Below are 21,350 nucleotides of genomic sequence, written 5' to 3'. Positions count from 1 at the left end.
TCATTATGGATAACATGTGACATTCCCCACCAATGGCCAAATACTTGAAAGACCTTTGGATGGAGAGTCCATTCTCCTAAATCTAGGCACGGACGACAGAGAAATTCCATCTGCCAATTTTTTTTTTACACCTGGAATGCAGATGGTGGACATGGCCAAAACATGCTCAAGTGAGGGTCATGTCTGCTTCCCTTAGAGCTGTGCAATATATGGTGCTTCCTTGGTTCATATATGCCAACCTCTAGCTGGATTTTCATTTGGTGCCCTCATTATAGGATTCCAGCTTAGAAGGAAAAAAAAAATCATCCTAAGTCCCAAAATGTTGAGCTTTCTCCGATGACCAAGTCACCTGCACCAACAAGGCGTTCAAGACTGCTCCCCAGCCTTACAGGCTGACATCCATTCTGAGATCTTTAGAGGAAAAGGCTTCCTTAACTCCAGTGCCAGGTGGAAAAACAGCCGTGCTAGATAGAGTCTGACCCTGGCAGCCAGACAAATAGAGCAGTCCAAGGAATGATTTGCTTTGTGTCACACGGCCCGAATGTTGGGTTGGAATGGTCTGGAACAAAATTAGGCATATGACACTGCCTCGAAGGAGGCCGCCATAAAACCCAAGCAAAGCAAAAAAAAAACAGCTCAGCACCAGACCCAGGTATTTCCATCTGCAAAATTGGTCTGGCAATGACTTCTGGGAGGTTGAATATCCAAACCAACGCTCTGCAGAGCCTGTACCATTTTGGTGGATGTTGGCTGACATGGAGGACTGATCGTTTAGCAGGATATTGCCCAGGTACCCCATAACATAAATCACTTAAGAACAGAGCAAAGCCAGTACTTTGATGAAAACCTGGAAGAATTTGGACAGGCCCAAAGAGGGACAACAAACTGGTAATGCTAATCGCCGACTTGAAACCGAAGAGAATGATGAGAAAAATTAAAAAAGGTGTAGTTAAGCACTCCTCTGGATATTGATTTGGCCAGAAAATCCCCCATAAGGAAGACAGGTACTGACTGATCTGGCATTGCCCATGAAAACATAGGGATAAGTGAGTTTTCAGATCCAGCATGGGCCAAACACCTCAATTTATTTGAGAACCTTTAAAGAGGTTTGAGCAGAAACCTTGAAAGCATTCTCATGCTGGCAAAGGCATAATGACCCCGTGATCTAAGAACTGTTTAACAGCAGATCCATTTGTCAAGATGGGGAATGAGAGACGTTAAGCATGCAGCAGGATGAAGGCAGAGTGTACAACTATATATTGTAGCCCCTGGAAACACATTCTGGACCCAGGTGTCTGGGATTTTTAAGGAAGACATGACTGAGAAGGCCAACAGACATGCCCTCACCTTGAGAAGTGGGGTGTGCACCATTACTGTGAATAGGCCTTGGCATGCCTGGAAGGCCAGGTCTATTTACAAAAATACATTACCATTTTAGACCTAGCCGTGGAAGCCATTCTCCCTTTAAAAAGCCTACTGGCAGATGCACAAATCTTTTATTTCTAGGAGAAAAGAATATGCTTACTCCCCTCATAATTTCTTTGATTTACTTATCCAAGGAGAGCCCAAATAGGCTTCAAAGGGTAACCATTTAAGGAGTTTCCTCCGAGGGCGTTCTTCAGGGCAACATTTAAGCCACAGACTCCTGTGCATGTCCTGAGAGGGAAGGCTCATTTTGGAAATTTGGTAAAGTATCCACCAAGCTATTTACACAGCAACGTAAAGCTGAAGGCAAAGGGTCCAGTTGACTATGGACAAAAGGATACATAAGGATGGAACTGAGGTTCCAGGCTGTACACTTAGTTTGCATGGCAGGACCAACCAAGGCAAAGAGAGCCTTTATCTTTTTATCTACCAGGTCAATGAACATAGGTTTAACATGCACGGGGTGCATGAGTGTCATGGGATACTGGTGAGCCAAATGTTTGGGAGGAGCAAAGATATTCTCTAGGTGAGGCCAGACTCCATACAGAACTGGCTCAACCAGTGTGTGGGCAAGGAAATATTAACAAGTAGGGTTGTCCCGATACCGATACTAGGATCGGTATCGGGACCGATTCCGAGTATTTGCTGGAGTACTTGTACTCCCGCAAATGCCCCCGATGCCAGATCCGATACTCTGATGGCTGCATATATGTGGGGGGGACATGGCTGCATATATGTGGGGGGGACATGGCTGCATATGTGGGGGGGACATGGCTGCATATGTGGGGGGGACATGGCTGCATATGTGGGGGGGACATGGCTGCATATGTGGGGGGGACATGGCTGCATATGTGGGGGGGGGGACATGGCTGCATATGTGGGGGGGGGACATGGCTGCATATGTGGGGGGGGGACATGGCTGCATATGTGGGGGGGGACATGGCTGCATATGTGGGGGGGGGACATGGCTGCATATGTGGGGGGGGACATGGCTGCATATGTGGGGGGGGGGCATGGCTGCATATGTGGGGGGGGGACATGGCTGCATATGTGGGGGGGGACATGGCTGCATATGTGGGGGGGACATGGCTGCATATGTGGGGGGGACATGGCTGCATATGTGGGGGGGACATGGCTGCATATGTGGGGGGGACATGGCTGCATATGTGAGGGGGACATGGCTGCATATGTGGGGGGGACATGGCTGCATATGTGGGGGGGACATGGCTGCATATGTGGGGGGGACATGGCTGCATATGTGGGGGGACACGGCTGCATATGTGGGGGGACACATTTAAAAAAAAGTATCGGTATTCGGTATCGGTGAGTACTTGAAAAAAAGTATCGGTACTTGTACTCAGTCCTAAAAAAGTGGTATAAGGACAACCCTATTAACAAGTATGGAGAAACTTAGATACTTGATACCTTTGGCTGCTCTAATGCTAAACAAGAGCATACAACTTCCATAAGTTTAGCAATAGTCTCTTTGAGCTTGGAAGAAATATCCATAGTAGTATCCTTCCGATCTGATTTTACAGCTGGTGGGGAATTTTCCTCAGCTGAAAGCTCCTAGCCAGGTGACCACCGCTAGGATTAGGTGCACACCGCTAAGTTTGTGGACCCTTTTGCCAACTGCTGCGGATGGAGCTTTGGTGTGGTTCAGGGAAGTAACTCCACCTAAGCACCGACACTGATCAAACAGGGAGCTAGAGCATAATATTCCCCAGGGTGCAGAGTCTCTAAGAGCCAGCAGGTTTTCACCAAAGCCTTCGATGATGAGGATGGACTTGCCGACTCCAGGTCACGTCCCCCAGGGTCTCCAAGTTCTAGCTCACGGCTGGCTCTGGTGGATGAAGAGGAAGCAGCAATCCAGAGAAACAAGGAATAGTCAGGATGAGAAGCCAAGGGTCGGGGCAACAAGCAGACATGGAAACACACAGGGAAGCCTTAACAAACTATTGCTTGGGCAAGGCTGGCTTGCAGTACACAGAGTTAAGTAGTGTTTCCTGTTAGAGGCTGGGGTGGAGCCCTGCTGAGAGAAAATAATTTAAACATGCAGGTGTGAGTGCACGGTCCTTAAGCTGATACACAGACCAGAGGAGGTAGGCAAACAGACGGGGCATGAAACATCACTGCAGATTCATAAAACTCCTCCTCTTGCACTGTAACTTACTCTAGGACAAAGTCAAAGATTGACTCAAGAGGGGAGGTGGAAGGGGCACAGTCGTGACCCTTGTGGTCTAGAGCCTCAAAGTCCAAAATTTTGCCTGTGAAATCTGACACTGGCAGAAAATTCAAGAAAGGAAGTATGAGCCTGGAGCAGCAGACGATCTGGCTGAGCGATAAGAAAAAGGAAGGGATTTAGAATTGGGGCAACCATCAGAGTAGAGTGTACAAGGGCCCTGCACATATGCAATACAACCCCTAATGGAGCTAAAGGCTAAGCCTGAACTATTGAGCCAATATGACCCCTTATCCCCATAAATAAAATATCCTTAAAGGGGTACTTATGGCTTCCAACAGAGCAGGAGGGATGATGCCTCGGTGCAAGCACCTGTAGGCCATTATAACCCAGGATCTTTGAGTGCAAACCGCTGCAATGTGCCCTCAGATAGGAGAAGTAGGAGATGTTGCTTGGCCAGTGTCCAAATTCCAACGAGGAAGAGGCAGGACTTGCATGCACAGTAACCTCCTGGGGTGGCACAGTAGTGCTCATTTTAACAGGCACAGAACAGCACTCTGACACTTCTTATGGTGCAAGATTGCTACACCAGCCACCCTTTAAACACATACAACTAAATGGCACGAAAATAAAAAAAAAACACCAGTGGAAGGGTGAACAGTGGTTTGCACCTCATCCTAAAAGAGGAAATAACTTGGCACCCTGGGTTGAAACATTTAAAGGGCTACTGCCCTGTACTAAACATAGTTTACAGAGCTAAGGGGAAAGTAATGCCTCCTGGTTTCTCCTTCCACAACAGGCATACCTTCCACATGGGCGTTTAATAAATGGCCTTTGCACCAGGCAGACCACAGCTCCAGACCTGTAGCACTCTGCAGCTAATTCCATATGTTGTACTAATATGTTGTGCCAAGTGGAGCACCCACACCAGGATCTAGTGCAAGCAACATTACAGGTTGGCTTCTACCAGGCAGGTGTGCAGGAAGGGACTTGGGGACCTGAATGTGGTAGAAAATTACACAGTCATAATTTAAAGAAGTCTGTGTCCTGTACTGAATGACCAAGAATTGTTTTATACATCTGCAGAAATTAGGCTTTAAAATAAAAAAACGACTTGACAACAAGAATGCTGTCCGTACTTTGTGTTAGAAAGAAACAATTATACTAAAAATGATACAATAATATATTCCTAAAGTGGTGTCAATGTTATTATATGTACCTGGTCAAACAGCTGCTTGCCAGTTGTATTCGGCTGAATGGCAAACTCCAGCTCCGCGTCCATGGTGGTCACTCGAACATTAATCTATATAAAAAGGCAAAAAGAGAAAAAAGTGATCCACAATTCATAATTCATGCACAAACATACAACATACCCTTACAGCATATCTATGAGCATAGTCAGTGGTACAGAAAAGTAGCAGACACTAAAGCCTTAAGGCTGACTTTGAACCAGTTTTCTTTATGTTTTTATCAGGCTCCCATATTTACATAGGATAACATTAACAGGATGTGATTGATGTATTGTTAGAAGATGTCGCATGAAATTTGGAAACATCAAAATGAAATGGATTCTAAAGCGGTCAGGCAACTCAGAGCACTATATGAGGAGATAGAAAACATTTTTACAGTAATCAGAATGGAAATGAATGACAAATACGAGATGCAAAAACTGTCCCTGAATACTGCCTTCCGGACAAAGACCACTTTGCCACCACAAACTATCACTTTACACCATGGATGAGATGCTCTATGCAAAAGCTAGGGGACAATGGGCAGCAGTTCCAAAGAGTCCTTGTCCCTTTTCTCATACTTTCTGGGAAAGCAATGAAGGCCAAAGTGAAACCACAGTATTGCCATGATCTTCAGAAATTAATTTCAAATCAACAAAATTACTTAAAAAATCTCTCTTAAAACTGGGTATAAATATTTTACAAACTTAGGTCAGTTCTTAAGAAACTGACCCAAGTACACTAGATGAGCGGACCTGTTACCCACTCTCCACCCAATATCCTTTGATTAAAAAAAAAATCAAAGGAGCTTGGTGGAAAATTGTTGGTCAAATATCAATGGCTGTTCAGGTATTTGGACAGGTGCCAGGCTGCAACAGTCAGAATACATCAGCTGAAGCAGGGGATTCCTCAATCCATGCTGTGTAAGAATGGAAGCGTAAATCTGTAAAAAAAAAAAAAAAAAATGCATTCAGCCTGCAGGTTGAATGTAAAGAATCTGTGTGTGTGTACTGTATACCCAGCTGAAAACGGAGGACACGATCAAATTGCTCTACCTTTATTCTGTCCTTAATTTTATGCAGCTAGCTGCCGTTTTTTTAGCAAATACTGGCTAAACACTATTAGGTTTTTACTGACAGTCTGACTGGAATGGTACCAGCTGATTGGAGAAAAGCCAATGTAGCACCAATATTTAAAAAGGGCCTAAAATACATCCCTGGGAATTACAGATCAATTAGCCCAACATCAATAGTATGTAAGCTCTTGGAGGGGATGATAATGGGCTATATACAAGATTTTAGTAATGAGAACGTTCGCATTAGCAGTAATCAGCATGGATTTATGAAGAATCATTCTTGCAAAACCAATCTATTAACCTTCTATTAGGCGGTGAGTTGCTATCTAGTTAAAGGAAGGCCCGTAGACATGGTGTATCTGAATTAAAAAAAAAGCATTTGACACAGTTTCCCATAAACTTTTACTGTACAAAATAAGGTCCTTTGGCATGGACCAAAGGGCGAGTATATGGATTGAAAACTGGCTACAAGGGTGAGTTCAGAGAGTGGTGATTAAAGGGGAGTACTAAAAATGGTCAGGAGTCGGTAGTGGGACCAATCCTATTTAATTTGTTCATAAACGACCTGGAGGATGGGGTAAACAGTCCAATCTTTGTACTTGCGGACGATTCCAAGCTATGCAAGGCAATAACTTCTACGCAGGATGTGGAAACCTTGCAAAAAGATCTGAACAAATTAATGGCAGCTACATGGCAAATGAGGTTTAATGTAGAAATATTTTAAATAATGCATCTGGGTGGCAAAAATATGAATGCAATCTATGCACAGGGGGAGAACCTGTGGGGGAATCTAAGATGGAAAAGGACCTGGGGATCCTAGTAGATGATAGGCTGAGCAATGGCATGCAATGCCAAGCTGCTGCTAACAAAGGAAACACGAATATTGGCATGCATTAAAAAGGGGGGTCAACTCCAGAGGTAAAACGATAATTCTCCCGCTCTACAAGACTCTGGTCCGGCCGCACCTAGAGTATGCTGTCCAGTTCTGGGCACCAGTCCTCAGGAAGGATGTACTGGAAATGGAGCTAGTACAAAGAAGGGCAACAAAGCCAATAAAAGGGACTGGATGACATTAGTTAAGAAGAAAGGTTGCAAGCACTGAACTTATTCCTCTTATCTCTTATTCACTTGTGCTCCCACCACAGAGACCAGAGAGCCTCGAGTCCTGTATGAACAGTTCCCGATTACCTGATCACTGCGATTAGTCACTGTTCATGCCACCCCTGTGTTTTTTGCTCCTCTTTAATGTAGAAAAAGATTTCAATTTTACCAACACATGTCAAAGCTGCAAAATTCTGGTCAGGCGTGAAGATCGGTTTTACCCTCTATCAATAAGGGGTTAATTAAATGCAAGATTAATCCATGGCTATTTTCCTCTCTTTTATTGCTCTATATGACCCTTAGGATTTCTCATAACTTTGACAGTTTATTAATTGCTGCCCGAGTTTTTGTTAGGGAGGTCCCAGTCCCTCACATTCTGTGGGACACAAAAACAGGAAGAGGGAAAAAAGTAATAGCTTAATATGCAAGTGAAGTGGGAGATTCATTCATCCGTGCTATATTGCGTGGATAGAGGAATGTTTTTATTTTTTCAGGCTGAATGAAAAACAAAATCTGTTGTATGGTCAGCTTTAGCTTTAATTTTTTATTACGGTCTATCCCCACTGGAAAGATTTAGGAAATGAGGGAATATCAACAGAACACAGACAGCTTTAAAAGGCAGACACATTTAATACATCTCCCCCAACCCCCTCTTCCCTTTTCCTCCTTCTGGGTTTTATGATTTAACACCAACACCACAGTATATATTCTTAACATCTATTGTATTGTCCTTACTCCGCATGTGGGCGTTTCTGTTTGGGGTCTTGGAGACGTTCCCCACAGGCTCCCCAGGCCAATTACCACCAATCTTTGAGGCAACACTATACAGGTGATTTTTTTTTTATGTGTACCCTTTTAAATTAAATGACCTATATCAGGGCTCAAAATTTCAAGTCTTGAGCCACTAGCCAGTCCTTACGAGTTACTCGCCATCAGTTGCCCAACCCAACCGCTCTCCTTCCCCCAAGGCCACCCCTAAACACGCCCTCTTACATTATCTCATGAAATTACACAAATTAAGTTCCAGAAATAAATATGAACAAAAACTTTAAAAATATTAACATAAAGCATATCAGTAGCCATCAGTGCAGCCTCACTATGCCCGTCAAATGCAGCCCCACTGTGCCCCATTAAATGTAGCCCCACTGTGCCCCATTAAATGTAGCCCCACTGTGCCCCATTAAATGTAGCCCCACTGTGCCCCATTAAATGTAGCCCCACTGTGCCCCATTAAATGCAGCCCCACTGTGCCCCATTAAATGCAGCCCCACTGTGCCCCATTAAATGCAGCCCCACTGTACACCATTAGATGCAGCCTCACTGTGCCCCATTAAATGCAGCCTCACCATTGTGGATCACACACACACACAAACAGCGGGCATCTCCCTCCGTGCATCAAAGAGCTGGGTCTGTGTTCGGCGGTGCGGTTACAAGGTTCGCCCCCCCTAGGCTGGCTCGTGTGATAAGCGGAACACTGATTCAATCAGTGTTCCATCTACTATCACACAAGATAATCTAGGGGGCAGGACCTTGTAACCGCGCAGTCGAACACAGGCCCAGCTCCGTGATGCACGGCGGGAGATGCTCACTGTGTGTGCGCGATACGGAGGAGGAGGAGGAGGAGGAGGGAAGGAGGGGAGCGCTGCATCCTCAGCTCAAAAGCAGCCCAGGGTGGTTTGGCCCTGCCGCTCTGTATCCTCTGGTGGACAGTTTCCTGGCTAATGAAGCTATGCATGCTTTTTTTTTTTTTACAGGACATCAGTGCGGCAGGAGGGGGGACCGATGGTCGCACTGCTTTTGCCAAAAGCGATCAGCCAGGAAACTGAGCCCAGTCTGTCCCTGCTCCTCACTCGCCCTGCACTAAATTCCACTTACATTATGCAAGCTGGCGAGTGGAATATTTGAGGGCTGATCTATATTATAAAATATCATATCATTCACCCCCGCTATATGGAATGCTGTAATGAATATAGAGAATGTGTTTTTCCTGGTAATAAAATATGATGCTGTATGTAGAGAAATATAGTCTGTTATTTAATATATGAAACACTGATTGTCATGATCTACAAATGTTGTTACAGTATTTAACTGGATCGGAGGGCCTGACAAAGCAGGTCAGCCCGGTAAACACATTGGCTATATAAACTACAAACCGAAACTTGAACCCAGGATTTACACCACCCTGGACAAGTATTTTGTTAAATTGTTTTTATGATACGGACAGGGACTAGCGATGGATTACCTCACCTGCCACAGACGGCGCCTACTGTCATTCTTCTGAAGAAGCTTTGGACTGCGGTTAAGTCCGGCCTGCGAATTTCGGGATTTCTTCCGGATACCCCATTATGGGATAATCCTAATCTGGGGGAAATTCATAAACTTGACGGTTTCCAGGCTTGGAAATCGGCGGGTATTATTAAAATTGCTCAGTTGTATAATGGTAACGTGCTGAAGTAATTTCTCGAACTACAGACTGAATTTGACCCTCCCAGACAGCAGTTCAATTGGTTCCTTCAGATCCGACATGCTCTTCAAGCTCAGAGCAGGGCCTCTACTCTTGTACTTACTAATCACGCTTTGATAGATAATGTATTTTTTGGTCGGGAGAAAAAGGGCTTAATATCCTATGTTTACGCCAGTCTATTAGCATCAGTACAAGACTCTACGACGTTTCCAAGTAGAAGGACTGGACAGAGGATTTGGGGGACATTAGTGGTGAGGCTTGGGAATTGTGTTTGCAGGCAGGTCCACTTACTTCGGTGTCGCAGTCACATAGACTATCTCACTTGTTTTTGTTGCACAGGGTCTATCGTACGCCAATTCAGCTAAATCGCTGGGGGAGGAGGGACTCATCCGAGTGCCCCAAGCATTGTGGGGCGGAGGGGTCTCTCATTCACCTGATGTGGCATTGTCCCAGGCTGCACCGGTACTGGGGCGATGTCACTGAGACTATTTCTTCGGTCTTTCAGGTCAGGGTCCCCTTCGACCCCTTGACATGTATTCTGGGAGCAATAGATGAAGAAGTTTATCCTTATCCTATTAATGTTGCTGTAATTAGACTATTGTATCTAGCTCGGAAGCTGGTGGCCAGGTTTTGGCTATCCCCTCATGTCCCCACTAAGAAATTATGGATAGACCAAGTCAATTATATCCTCGTACGGGAACATTTAACATATCAGCGTAGAAATGCAAGCAGAAAACTTCATAGAATATGGGGGGCCTGGCTGGAGACTCCAGAACTTGCTCCCCCGAGACTGATTCTGACTCGTCTGAGAGAATCATATATTGGAGTAGCGATTGGTCCACATTTCAGTTCTTTGGAGTGCAGGCATGATGGTTGGTGTATGGGTCATTTGTTTATGGAGGGGGTAGGTTTGACTGAATGTATAATTTATGGATGTTGTTGTTTACCTTGGCCCTTTGGTTCTCCTTGTTGTACTGGATTGGTGGGGTTTTTCTGACCGGTTCAGTACAAGGGAAATTTTGTTACGATTATTCCATTCTTTGTTATGATGTGTCATCATATTTTTGGTGCCAATGCGTTATTCTTTATGCACTTTGTATCCTTGTCTTTTATGCATACACAGCACTGTTTTACTACATTTTCTAAATAAGGTTTTGTACAAATGATTTTATATAACTTTTTGACTCAAGGTTATGAACACAAGGTAGTACATGACAAGTCTCAAACCATACTTATATTTTTGCAATGGTCTTTTAAGGGATGGTACTTCCTAAGGGCATGCATTGATTCACACTCTTATGCCCACATACAACAGTTCATCACATCTCCACGTAGGTGGGGAAGGGTTGGGAACTTCCACAGTTGCTGGCCCAATTGGATAGCTTTCCTCACGTCCAAAACACATTTTATTTTTAGGCAAGTCCATGTTGGAGAGATTTAATTTAGGTCATCTCACTAGGACAGGAAGTGAGGGCAACTCTCCTCAATGACTGACAAAAACTGGAACAAAACCTGAAAGGTCGTAACCATTACCTTCTTTGTCTTTCACTTTAAATACTAGAGTGTCAGTTTGTAAAACCTAAAAAAAGAACCTCTGAAGATATCCAACTCCCTCCTGTTCTACATGCTCATCTGTGGCCTCCTTTTTTTCAAAAGGTGTTAATCACTCTCATTAAACAAATGACTATTTATAACTCCTTTGAGTCCAGGGAAGGATAACCCTTTGACTCCTAAGCCTCAATGGCTGTAAAAGTTGCTTTCAACTGCAGGATTAGTGTCAACAGCTAAACATGATGGAATTGTTTAACAGTCCCTATCACTAGAAGCCATCTGCCAGCCATCATCTAACCAGCTTATCTACGGCCCCCTCAACTGTCAGTGACTCCAGCCTGACTGAGCTGAGCACAACAATGGTGGGGAGCAAGAAAGAAAAGCAACAGGTTGAAAAATCAATGGTGGAAGATAAAAGCAGAAAACAGCTGCACTCGTCTGCAAGGAAAATACAGGCACAAAAATAAACAGGTTGAAGAGAAATCAAAGACTAAAGCTGACTTGTATATTTGATGAAAACAATGTAATATTTTCCAGACAGAACGTATGTTTTATTTGGGGCTTTTTATTGTACACTGGTAAGTATTTTTCCAATGAATGGTGCTGCATTTCTGACTCATCCAGTTTGATATATTATATAATTTTACCAGGAGGGGATACTTTCTGCCTCAAAATGTACGTATACTTTTTCTTCTCCATGCGTTTTCAATCTGAACCCATTCTTCTCTGGGGCAGATTTCTTGGCCTCAGACCGGCACCAACACCCATAGTCTTTTTGCACTTGGCGAACAAATTAAACACTTTGAAATGCATATTAAAAAGGGAAATGTATTGTTCCAATTTACATATACTTTAAAGTGAAACTTCACACTCCCAATTAACATTTATAACTTTTAATCCTCATGCTGCTAGCATTAGAAAATAGAAAGGAAAGTAGATTTACTTGTTTAAAACTTTGTTTGATGCATTGGGAACGCACATTAACAAGCCTTGGTCAAAGGCGGTTAATGCTATTCAATACAAATTCTAAATTCAAAAATGTATAGCAAAAGCATAAAGTAAATACATGCTCACACATGACAACGCACCTGCCTAATGTTACAACCGAAACACACCTCTTCGCACATGCATAGATAAGTGTGCCCTAAGGAAAAGATTTGAGCATGAAGAATCAAAGTCAAACCAGTATTTAGCCATCTGCCACTAAGATGTAAAGAGGAAGTAAACTTCCTCTGCCGACATGTACCTATAGGTAAGCTTTATTATAGGCTTACTTATAGGTAGTGAAAATATCTCCTAAACCTGTACAGTTTAGGAGATATTTACATTATATGTAAATGACATCACTGGCTCATGCACTCCAAAGGAACGACCCATGGGTGGCATTCCCTCCGAGCCCCGTGCCGTGAACGGCAGCTGCCGCGTCCATGCGCAGGCGCAACATAATCCCGGCTCCAGCCAATCACATCGCCAGAGCCCATGAACCTAGAGGAAACTCCGGGGAAGATGTCGGCTGTGTGGGGGCCGCTGCAACAGCTTTGTTCTAAGGTAAGTATTTCATAACGAGCTAGTATGCGATGCGCAGGAAGGAGAAACATCCTGGGAGCAACAGTCTGCAGGAGCTGTGCAGAAGAGGAGCAATAGTCTTCATGGGTGATGCAGGAAATGGAGACAATAAATGATAGGGTGCATCAATTCTTCATGGCTTTACCTATTTTGTTACAATTCTTAAATATGATAGCAAAGCATCTTGTTCTATGGGCATCCCATATCCCCTTTCCCCCCCAACAAACAAAACAATGTAAATGACTGTTCATTGTTTCTGAAGTGATAGATGAAGGTCTGAGGTCTGGCAGCAGGGCGATATATTGGATGTTAGTAACTGGTAGCAACAATCCGCTACATATACATTATATATACCGTATTTATCGGCGTATAACGCGCACTTTTTTCCCCTTAAAATCTGGGAAATCGTGGGTGCGCGTTATACACCGATCCCCACTGTCTGAGCGCCGCAGCCTAGAGCTGAGCTGAGCGTACTGTGCACTCGGCTAGGCTCGGCTCCGCCCGCAGCCACGCGAGAGGAGCCGAGAGAAGCCGAGCCGAGTGTACTGCGCACTCGGCTAGGCTCGGCCACACTGGGCTCAGCCCGCAGTCACGCGAGAGGACCCGAGAGAAGCAGAGACAAGCCGAGAGGAGCCGAATCCAAAAACAAACACCGCTGCAACCCCGGGCAAGGTGCGGATGGACTCGCAGACGGACACCGGACCCTGTACAAGGCCGCAGGCGGACACCTCCAAAGCCGCAGACGGACCCCGCACAAGGAAGCCGCAGACGGACACCCACAAGGCTGGACGGACCCCGCGCAAGACCGCAGACGGACAAGGCCGCCGATGGACGCAGGGCAAAAATGTACGTTTTTTTCTTCCTTAAACTACCTTTCTAAACTTGGGGTGCGCGTTATACGCCAATACAGTATATATATATATATATATATATATATATATATATATATATATATATATATATACATATACACACATACATACACACACACACACACACACACACACACATATACACACACACACACACATACATATACACACACACACACATATATATACACACACACGCGCACACACGCGCACACACACGCGCACGCATAAAATATACTATAAACGATAGTTTTTTTTAAAAAAAGGCTTTTTTTCTGTCAACAGTTGCGCGTTTGTGGGCAAAAGCAGCTCTAAATGGTTGTAGATTTTAACAGTTGGAAATGTTTAAAGTTCTTGACACATTGCTTTTGATTTAACCTGGCCATACTTGGATCAAAATTTGGCTGGTTCAGCATAGATCAGCTGAATGTAGATCCATGTATGGGCAGGCTGATTGTACCCAAGTCCAAGCATCAATTTTTATTTGTATTTTTTTATTTTATTTTAAGAAGGAATGCAAAGCATTCACAGGAATCTATGAATGAAGGAACTACAAGTCCTACCTGCCACTGCAGCAAATGGACTTGTTGTTCATTCATACTGCTTACAGCCTTAAAAATGACATCCTGAGCTGTCGTTATATAAACAGAACACATTATGGAAATTATGAATTGTTTAAAGTCTGAAAATGTCCTTTCTCCTTTGCTACTTTTTGTGAAAACTTCCAATATAAAACTATTGAAAGAAAATGACAGCCTCTGGGCAGTGTGTGCAGGAGCCCGACATTGCACACACACAATCTGGTGATCATGGGTGTAATACTTTGCAGGCTCCCGTTTAAAAAAAAAAAAAAAAAAGTACCAAATGCACCAGCAAAAAAATATATAAAAGCGCATTTATTATTTTTTTTTATTAAAAGGTAAACTTAGTTTTTATTATGCTTTCCCTTTTTTTTTAAAACGCAAAGAACTGGTAAGCTGCAATATTGTTTTTTCTTAGAAAAAAAGTTAAAGGCATATTAAGAAAAAAATTGCAGATTTAACACCATTGTCCAAGGGCTGTTCCAATTCTTTAAAGCTGAACCAAACACATCAATTTAGAGTGTTTGTAACACCCCACCCCTCAATTTTTTTTACCCTGTTCCCTTAAAGCAGTGCTTGTGCTGTGTCATTTGGCCCCTTATTTAACTTTAAAAAAAAAAACTGGGTGATCCTGCCTTCCGCCCTTGTAAACTGACCACGGTTTATCATGCCTGCTGAGCCCTGACACTGGTCAGTTCATGTGCCCCCATCATCCGCAGCTCTGCTCTCTCCCCTCCCCTTACGGTCAGCTAATCTGTGCTGCTCTGCTTCCCGCCCCTTCCCTTCTTGCTGCTATAATACCTGTATCATAATCATACCATCCCCTCTGTTAGCTAACATTATGTGTCCCAGTGTCTGTGCTTTATAAAAACTATGCCGATTTCTACCTTATTTCACAGTGCTTCTCAGTGCTCACGGGACTGCCCGCCTCTCTCCTCCCGGCTGATGTCAGCGGGAGTTCTCGTCCCCTCCTGCTGCAGTTGTCACCCTGGGAGAGGAGAGAGCCACGCAGTCACATGAATGCCAGGAGACGCTAGGAAATAAGGTAGGAATCAGCATTGTTTTTATAAAGCACAGACACTTGGAAACATAATGTCAGCTAACAGAGGGGATGGTATGATGAGACAGTTGCTTTACAACCACTTTAACCCAGGGTTTGACAAAATTTGTTTGAATCTAGGAGCCAGCTAAAAAAAAGTTAGGAGCCAGTTTTAATTTTTTTAGTATTAGGGTACTTTTACACTGGGGCATCACAGGCGTTGGCTGTGGCGCCCGTAAATGGGCAGGGAGTGCTTTAGGATCGGTGTATTCACCGCTCCTACAGCGCACCAAAGATGCGTCTGGCAGGACTTTTTTTTACCGTCCTGCCAGCGCACTGCTCCAGTGTGAAAGCCTTCGGGCCTTTCACACTAGAGAGACAGCAGCGGCTATTTCAGGGCGCTTTGCAGGCACTATTTTTAGCGCAACAGCGCCTGAAAAGCACCCCAGTGTGAAAGCAGCCTTGCTCTACAATGAGCCCACTCTGGGGATCTGTCAGATTCAATGTCTGCGTCATATTGCCCTTGTTAAGAAGGCTGCACATAGGGGCGGGCGCTGACACATTTCAGGTATTTCTCCAGTATTGGACAAATTATGCAGAGGGCTGCGTGCCATGCTCTCATACGCACAGCAGGGCTCAAATTACATTGAGCCCTGACTTGGAAAGTCACATGGTCACCAATTATCACCTTTGATACACCATTTGGACTGCTGTCACTTTATTTAAATATTGGTTTATATATACGGACTGTTGTTTTGCAATACCGTTATTTTTTGAATACATTTTTTTGGATTTTTCATTTCTGGACACTTTTTGGACACTCTCTCAGCATTCGTGCTGTCTGTTACCACCTCTTATTACTTTCATGCAACGTTTGAACATATTTATTTGCAATTTTGCACTAATTGATGTTATGTGTTGCATGTGGTTCTAGCAACACTCATGCCATTTATTCTACCACTGGCACATCACTAACTTTAGGAGGCACTATATCTTAGACACAATAATCTTTTATGTTTTTGAGGTCAATATAGTCTGTTTCTACCACCTCTGGGTATTATCAGCCTCCACATAGACAGCGCCACTACCCCCACACCATTGTCAAATTACATTGACAGTATCCACTTCAATGCTGCACAAGGAAAATTAAATATGCAATAAAAAAAATTAAGGACTACTGGGCTCAGCTCAGCAAGCCTACTATGGGAAAATATAGAATATAAAGCAATTAAAAAAAACAACCTGGATACATGCACAGAGCAGGCAGCAGGTGTGTGTGTGTGGAGCTGCGATAGAAGATTTAGAAGCAAACGGTCACAGTCCACTCTGTGTGTATATAGAAGGAGCTGTCATGTCTCACTGCAGGGGACAAGCTCTCATGTACAGCAGGTAATACACAGCCCATCTCCACTACTAGCCTGTGGCAGCACCTCACATTCTGAGAACACCTCAGCTATACAGTGTACACTGTGAGGTCCGCGCATGTCCTAAGTTTTTAGGCGAGGCCGCGGCTTCGGCCTAGTCCGCCACGATCCTGGGAAAAGGCCGCGGACTAGGCCGAAGCCACGGCCTCGCCTAAAAACTTAGGACCGGCGCTCCGCGGACTAGGCCGAAGCCTCGCCTAAAACATCCTGGATCTTTTCCCAGGATCAAAGCTTCGGCCTAGTCCGCGGAGCACTGGTCCTATCTAAAAAAATATTTTTCCCCCCCAGTTCTAATTACCTCCTTGCACTCCTCCCAGCCGCTGGCCTGGCTCTCCAGCATTTCAATGAACTGCTCCCGGCTCAGCACCTCTTCCACCCAGGAGGAGCAGGTTGCTCTTGTGCAGGGAAACCACCGACTCCGGAGCCTACATGTCCCTGAGCCCAGTTGCCGCCTCCCTCAGCCAGGCCTGCTCCAGTAATACCCTGGGTGAGAGCGACAGCAGCGGGGATGATGAGCCATCAGGGATCCCCAGTTGGACTGCACTCTAGCCGCTTGTTCCTCCAGCCACTGATGTCACACTGCTGTCTTACTGCTCCATCCCCGTTGACGCCGCTAATGTCCACCTTTCCAGCCAAGACCCCACAGCCCACACGCCAGGACACCATTTCTTGTCGACCTGGCACCCGGGAATTGTCGAGCCCTGCTTTAACCATTTTCCAAAATGGTTACCGTCACGGTCTCTTCCCCTCCTTGTCCCTTACACCCCAGAGAGCTGTCCCCTGCGGTGTTATGTACTCTTTGCTGTGATCGTTTGGGGTGTGGTTGTATTCCATTGTTTGTGTCTGTCCGCCTTGGAAGAAACATATTATGGGATGGATGTCCAAGTGGAGGGAGGGGGACTCCTCCAGCAACCCCCCCCCCCCTGCTAAGACAGTTTAACCCACCCTGAATCCAAGGGTGGGGAGAGTGTCTCTGAGGCATTGATCTCTTGTAACATGTGCTGGAAGAAAATAGGATTTTTTTGTACTCACCGTAAAATACTTTTCTCTGGGTCCATGGACGGACACAGCTCCTTAAAATCTTAAAAAGTGGGTTATGTTCCCTGTTTACAGGAAAGGACTAGGCAGAAACATGTTTGATAATTAAATACATGTTACATTAACAGAGTTGAACAGCCCCGCGCCCAGGGGGCGATCCCTCCAGTATGCAGCCTCAGTTCGTAACAAGCAAAACAAATCTAAAAAAGGAGGGGCGGGTGCTGTGTCCATCCATGAAATCGGAGAAAAGGATTTTACGGAGAGTACAAAAAAAATCCTATTTTCTCTTATCGTCCATGGACGGACACAGCTCTTTAAATCTTGACAAGTGGGACGACCCCAAGCAGTGTCAAAAAACGAGGGGTGGGAACAACATCAGTAAATCCAATTGTAACTTCACCCCAAAACAAGCAGAGCTCTTCAACGGAGGAGGTGCAACTTTAACCACTTAAGCCCCGGACCATATTGCTGGTCAAAAACCAGGCCACTTTTTGCGATTCGACACTGCGTCGCTTTAACTGACAATTGCGCGGTCGTGCGACATGGCTCCCAAACAAAAATGTCGTCTTTTCCCACAAATAGAGCTTTCTTTTGGGTGGTATTTGATCACCTCTGCAGTTTTTAGTTTTTGCGCTATAAACAAAAATAGAGTTGAAATTTTGAAAAAAAATAATATTTTTTTTTACTTTTTGCTATAATAAATATCCCCCAAAAATAGATAAAAAAACAAATTTTTTCCTCAGTTTATAGCGATCAGTGCTATAAAAATGCATGGATTAGTAAAAAAAAAATGCCACTGGCAGCGAAGGGGTTAACACTAGGGGGCGAGGAAGGGGTTAAGTATGTTCCCTGGGTGTGTTCTAACTGGAGGGGGAGGTGGACTGACTAGGGGAAATGACTGATCGCTGTTCATACATTGTAAGAACAGACAATCAGGCATTTCTCCCCCTGACAGGACCGGGAGCTGTGTGTTTACACACGCGCGTCAGGGGCTATTGGCTGCTTGGCGAGATGACGTAGATCTCGCCAGCGGCTGGTCGGCAAGCGGTTTGACAGCCGCCTGCAAAACCTAGGGGCCGAAAGAAGCATCAGAAGATGCACTCACGGCAATGTAAATTCTGGAAAAAGCGTGAACAGACGACCAAGTCGCCGCCTCGCACACCTGTGAGAGCGACGCATGATGCCAAAAAAAAAAAAAAAAAACAGGAAGCACCAATTTTCCTGGTCGAAAGTGCCATGACCGAAAAAGGGGGACCCGCCCCCTAAGAGCATAGGCCAGTATGACGGTCTGCCTGAACCACGAGAAATGGTGGTCGACGAGACCGCCAGGCCCTTTTGTGGACCAGACACTGACCCAAAAGAGTCAGATCTCTGAAATGGAGCCGTAGCAGGCAGGTACACCCGCAAGGCGCGTACCACGTCCAAAGTATGTAGCGCAACCTCCTTAGGATGCGCCGGCCGAGGACACAAGGATGGAAGTACAATGTCCTCGTTAAGGTGAAATGAACAAAACCACCTGAACGGAAGAAGGGAAGGTCGCGGGCGCACCACCACCTAATCCTTATGGAGGATCAAGCATGGCGGCTTGCAAGACAAGACCGCCAACTCAGAACCCTTCTAACAGAGGTAAAGGCCACTAAAGCGGCCACCTTCTGAGATAGTGTCAAGAGAAAAAAATCGCTCTGTTTCCAAAAGGAAAGTTCCTGAAGAACCGAGAGCACCGAGAGTCAACTCATGGGGGGAAGAGGTGGGCCAAGAGGGGAAAGTATATGACAAACCCCCTGCACAAAAAGGTACCCACCAGGGAACGGGCCGCAAAAAGGCCACTGAAAGAACACAGCCAGGGCTGAAATCTGCCCCCAAACGGTGCTTTAAGCAATGTTTAGATTCACTCCAAGCTGTAAAAACAGCAGGACCCTGGACACCGAGTACGTCCGTGGACGTCACCCCATCTCTTCGCACCAAGAGATGTAGGCCTTCCAGGTGCGACGATAGATCCTCCAGGAGAAGGCTACCGTGCCCTCAGCATGGTTAAGATGACCGATTCGGACAGACCTGGTCTCTTAAGTCTGGCTTCCAATTGCCATGTTGAGCAAGTCAGTGACTGTACAACAGGAGGAAGTATGGTACCTCAGGACAGAAAGGACCTCCCGCCCTGGCAACCACCAGGGTACCTCCGCTACCAGGTGCCCAATATCGGCGTACCAATAAGGCCGAGGCCAATCTGGAGCGATTAGATTTATCGGGATCCCCTCAGCCTACACTCTGTGGAGCAGCCGAGGAAGCAACAAGGATGGAGGAACGGCATAAAGCCGCCAATGCAGACCCCACAGGGCCACCAGCGCGACTGATGCATCTGTACAAGATCACTAGACCTGGCCACTAACTTCGACACCCTTGCGGTGGAGACGAGTGGGCCAGGAGATCCATGCCCTGTGAGACTCGCCTTCTACAAGGGAGCCGAAACACCCCCAAGCACAAAGACCAGTCGCCCTGGTCTAGCTTCCGGCAAATCCAGTAGTCCGCCTGACGGAAAAACCTCATGGTAGACCTAAGCCGTGGCGTTGTCCAGGTGAATCCAGATTGGACGACTTTGCAACCTCCTCGACCACGAGGGGAAGCATAGCCTGATCGCCCAAAATAGTAGGACAATGAAAGGTAGACAGGGTCCATAGCACCTGGTATTCCCAGGTGGTCTCCCACCCAGGTACTAACCAGGCCTGACCCTGGGTAGCTACCGAGATCAGACCAGAGCGGACGCATTCAGGGAGGTTTGGCCGTAGGCCCACGCAAGTCCAGCGACTCAGGGACGACTGGACCCCCCCAGGTGACCCCAAAACCTGTGAGGTCGGCGTCCGTCGTAAACACCAACCACTGGAAGGAAGAAACAACTTCCCGGACCAAAAAGTCAGGGATCTCTGTCACCAACTCAGAGAGACTCTAACTAGGTGGTGCACCAGAATCTGATGATTTCAGAGACAAGAGATCTTTACCACCTGGACAGTATTTCCCCTGGAAAACCCGAGTGTGGAACTGGGCATACAGTACCGCCTCGAAGAAGGCTACCCATAGGCCCCGGAACCTGCATGCACCCAGAGAGAAGACCGATTGGCGTGATGCTAATACCTTCACCGCAGACTGAAGAGTGCAATTTCCCCAGGGGAAGAAGGACCTACGCCACGAGGAGTCCGGATCAACCCTAGATACTCTGACGCTGAGTCGGAACCAGGACCGACTCCAAAAGTTTAACACCTACCCGAATCTTCAGGGGGTCTGAATGGCTATAAAACACATCCACTAGGTCTGAGACAGAAGCTGCTTGCAGAATAAAGTCGTCAAAGTAACCCACGAGGCAAAGTCTCACTGTCCCACAAAGTTAGGATAAGTGCGAGCTCCTAGGTGAAAACCCTTGGTGCTGACGCCAGATCAAAAGGGAGGGCAACAGACTGACAGAGGCCCTCCCCTATCATGAAGCACAGAAACCTCTGTGACCTGTGCAAAATGGGACAAGCATGTATGCGTCCCTGATGTCCGAAGGACGCCAGAACGTCCCACGGATGGAGCGCAGCTACCACCGAACAAATGGATTCCATGCGGAACTACCCGACATTCACAAAGGTATTCAGGGCCTGAGGCCCATAGAAAACCCCAAACCTCTCGTCCTGCAGGAAAGGTAAAATTAGCCCGCAGCTCAGCAAGTCCCACACTGCCCAAGGTAGACAGATGAGCCAGGAGAGGAAGACACGAGGAAAGAACTCTGTTCTGTGGCTAGAAGGAAATCCTATCTAGTACTCCGAAGAGAC

General features: G+C 45.8%; 1 protein-coding gene and 1 pseudogene across 1 annotated transcript in view; both read right to left on the bottom strand.

Annotated features, from left to right (window-relative positions):
- RDX (radixin) overlaps nt 1-21,350 on the bottom strand; it is a 193,133-nt gene that overhangs the window by 75,918 nt on the left and 95,865 nt on the right. The window contains exon 3 of the mRNA XM_040340564.1: nt 4,827-4,910. Within this exon, the coding sequence (XP_040196498.1) occupies nt 4,827-4,910 (84 nt within the window). The remainder of the gene's footprint in view (nt 1-4,826; nt 4,911-21,350) is intronic.
- On the bottom strand, nt 20,214-20,332 carry LOC120929820 (annotated as a pseudogene).

This window comes from Rana temporaria, chromosome 2, assembly GCF_905171775.1.
Source record: "Rana temporaria chromosome 2, aRanTem1.1, whole genome shotgun sequence".
NCBI classification, from domain to species: domain Eukaryota; kingdom Metazoa; phylum Chordata; class Amphibia; order Anura; family Ranidae; genus Rana; species Rana temporaria.
The sequence above is the reverse complement of the archived record's forward strand: the minus strand, read 5'-3'. Positions and strand labels throughout refer to the sequence as shown.